The 2,603-nt window shown below is 41.8% G+C and overlaps 1 protein-coding gene across 1 annotated transcript; it reads left to right on the top strand.

Annotated features, from left to right (window-relative positions):
* The first annotated feature begins 256 nt into the window (after nt 1-256).
* On the top strand, nt 257-2,400 carry LOC111649072 (FH1/FH2 domain-containing protein 3-like). The gene is made up of 3 exons (XM_023398812.2): nt 257-347; nt 522-665; nt 882-2,400. The coding sequence occupies exons 1-3, from the start codon at nt 276-278 to the stop codon at nt 1,131-1,133; spliced, it is 468 nt and encodes a 155-aa protein (XP_023254580.1). The 5' UTR covers nt 257-275; the 3' UTR covers nt 1,134-2,400.
* Nucleotides 2,401-2,603: the final 203 nt, after the last annotated feature.

Below are 2,603 nucleotides of genomic sequence, written 5' to 3'. Positions count from 1 at the left end.
CTCTCATTTTTCTAGAAGGAAACTGCTATGAGTGCATCTCTCCCCAGGGAGCTATGAGATGACATAACAATTTTTGATTTTTATTGTTGCGCAGTGGTGGGGCTGAAAGGTTGCAACAGTTTTTTATGCTATAAGGTGATCACCATGGTTACTTTAGACTTTTATTGTAGTGTTATTGTTCCAGCTCTTGCAGATTTGTTTTGGAGTTTGTCCTGTGATATAGAATATGTTGCATGCCTTTTGCTTCTACAGGCACAAAACTGTGGTCAAACGTCATGGAGATCCTTGATGAGAAGGATGGAGTGGATACAGAGCTGCTGGTGTATGCAATGACACTCGTCAATAAGGTCAGTGAATTCTTTTTGGTTAATACTTTCCATATTCTTACTGCATCAACTAGTATAGTCATTTTTCTTATTTCTGAGCCGCTATTCTTCAGACCACATTAACAAAAAAAAGTTCAAAAAACAAGGCTATAACTCTTAGAAAATATAATGCTTATGTGCTTGTGTGTGTTTCAGACTCTGGCAGGTCTCCCAGACCAGGACTCCTACTATGACATGGTGGACTGTCTGGAGGAACAGGGCATTGAAACCATGGCCCAGAGACACCTGAGCAGGAAGGGCACGGATCTCGACCTCGTAGAACAGTTCAACATCTACGAGGTTAGGAAGCCTTTACTAGCAACCATTATCACTTAACAAAAAGCCTTAATGTAATGTTAATAGGTTTGTGTGTCTCTCATAATAGGTCATAGATCACATGACGTCTGACAGGCTCATACAGCAGCCAGAAATTAAGTGAGCATTAAGGTTGCTGTCTAAGAACAACATGCATACAATTTATTTACTCATTTTGTTTTTGATGACTCATTGTCCCAGATGACTCTTCGTCATGAGGATGGTGACGATGAAACCCAGTTGCCTCCCAGCGGCCGAAAGGACCGTCGACGGGCCAGTGTTGGCGCTAACAACGAAAGGCGGGGCCTGGAGAGAAGACGCAGCCGGAGACATTCGCTCCAGAATACCAGAGGCCATGCTTCTGCCCCAGCATCACCCAGCAGCCCACACACTCATGCAAGAAGCTTCCTGCCCTTCGGTGGCCAGGGTGTTGAAGACATCAGTGAAAGGTGAGGCGGGGGGAGGACAGAGAGGAATGGAAAAGTGGAAGATGTTCAAGAGAAGAAAAGAATCTTCGTCCTTGCCTCCATTTTAGTTTGAACTTGGTCTGATCCTGCATTTGAAAGGTTCAGCCAGTGGGGTTTGTTTTATATTTTAAACCCGGAGCGATAACTGCAACTAAAAAGGAATCACAAATTATTCCTGGGTCCATAGAGTATTACTCATTTTCACAGGAAACGGCTTTACTGCTAGCCTTGTATTATGTTTCAGTCTTGGGGAGATGTGTCTACTCTGTCCAGAGCCAAAGCAGAGAATTTAATTATATAGTAATTTAAAGAAAGGCGAAGAGGAGGCCGCTGCTGCAAAGTGACATTTAAATTAATTTTCCCCACTGTCAAAGACATTCTCCTGCCACTGGTGGAAATAGAAAACTTCTGTAAACACATGATATGAGCTATCTGCTCTCTGTCTGAAGGCATGCTTCCTTCAGTGAGAGTGCATTGAGCTTAAACTCCACATTGCCATCTGTTTTATATACGACAAACCTTTGTAACTACACAAACTCAGAGAAACCACAACTGGTGATTCAGGCAAGAAGCAAATTGCAATCTTGTTTAATTATACAGTAGCTTGGAGTATGCTTTATAAAAGTGCCAGAAAAACTTAGTCAGACAGTTCCTTTTTGTGGAAAATATGTTAACCCTTTATTCCACTTTTTATTATGGGTCATACATCAGAGGACAAAAACCCAGATCTTTATCTTTAAAATCACTACTGATTACTGATCGTCTTTCCCAGTGCTACATAATCCATCCCCCAATCATTAATAACAAGCTTCTTTTTTTTTCAAAGTAGCAAACCCACTAATATTTCTGGTAGCACTCAGCTCTTCAGGTACTGATACTTAAATTCAATCCAGCAGGTCATATACCAGACTAGCTTCTTCCAGTCCGCCACAGGAAATTCAAGCCGCCTTTGAAGATCACCATTTTCCATATTGTTAATGAAATCCAGACAGCCAAGAGGGATCCAAATAGCACACTGGCCGCATGTATGACCATGTATCCCAGACTATCAGTCCAAACACAGAAGATATCTCCTACACCTCTGACACTGCTTATTGAATTAGTAAAATCTTATTCTCCTCAATTAAAATCACAGGGAGATGTTTTATATTAAACAGATTTTTGTATTAATGCTACTGTAGAAGTTGTACTTGAATGTGGTTGTAACTGTTGCCTGTGCATATCAGTGTCTTACAAGAAAATGTCTAAACCTACTAATCGTCTCATACACTTCACTAATATTTCTAATTCTTTCCTGACCAGCATGTCTCTAGTGTAATCTCTGTGTGTTGTCTGTCCTGGGCCAGCCTCTGCTGTGTGTTTTCATGTGTGTCTCTGTCCACTTTCTCTCCCTCTTGCCTGCCTACATCCTCCCTTTCCTCTGTTCAACCCCTCGACCCCTCCTCTCACCCCAGAG

The sequence above is a fragment of the Seriola lalandi genome, unplaced genomic scaffold (genome assembly GCF_002814215.2).
Source record: "Seriola lalandi dorsalis isolate HSWRI2012SDOR001 ecotype SW California unplaced genomic scaffold, Sedor1 jcf7180002049930, whole genome shotgun sequence".
NCBI classification, from domain to species: domain Eukaryota; kingdom Metazoa; phylum Chordata; class Actinopteri; order Carangiformes; family Carangidae; genus Seriola; species Seriola lalandi.
This window is presented reverse-complemented; position numbering and strand designations above follow the sequence as displayed.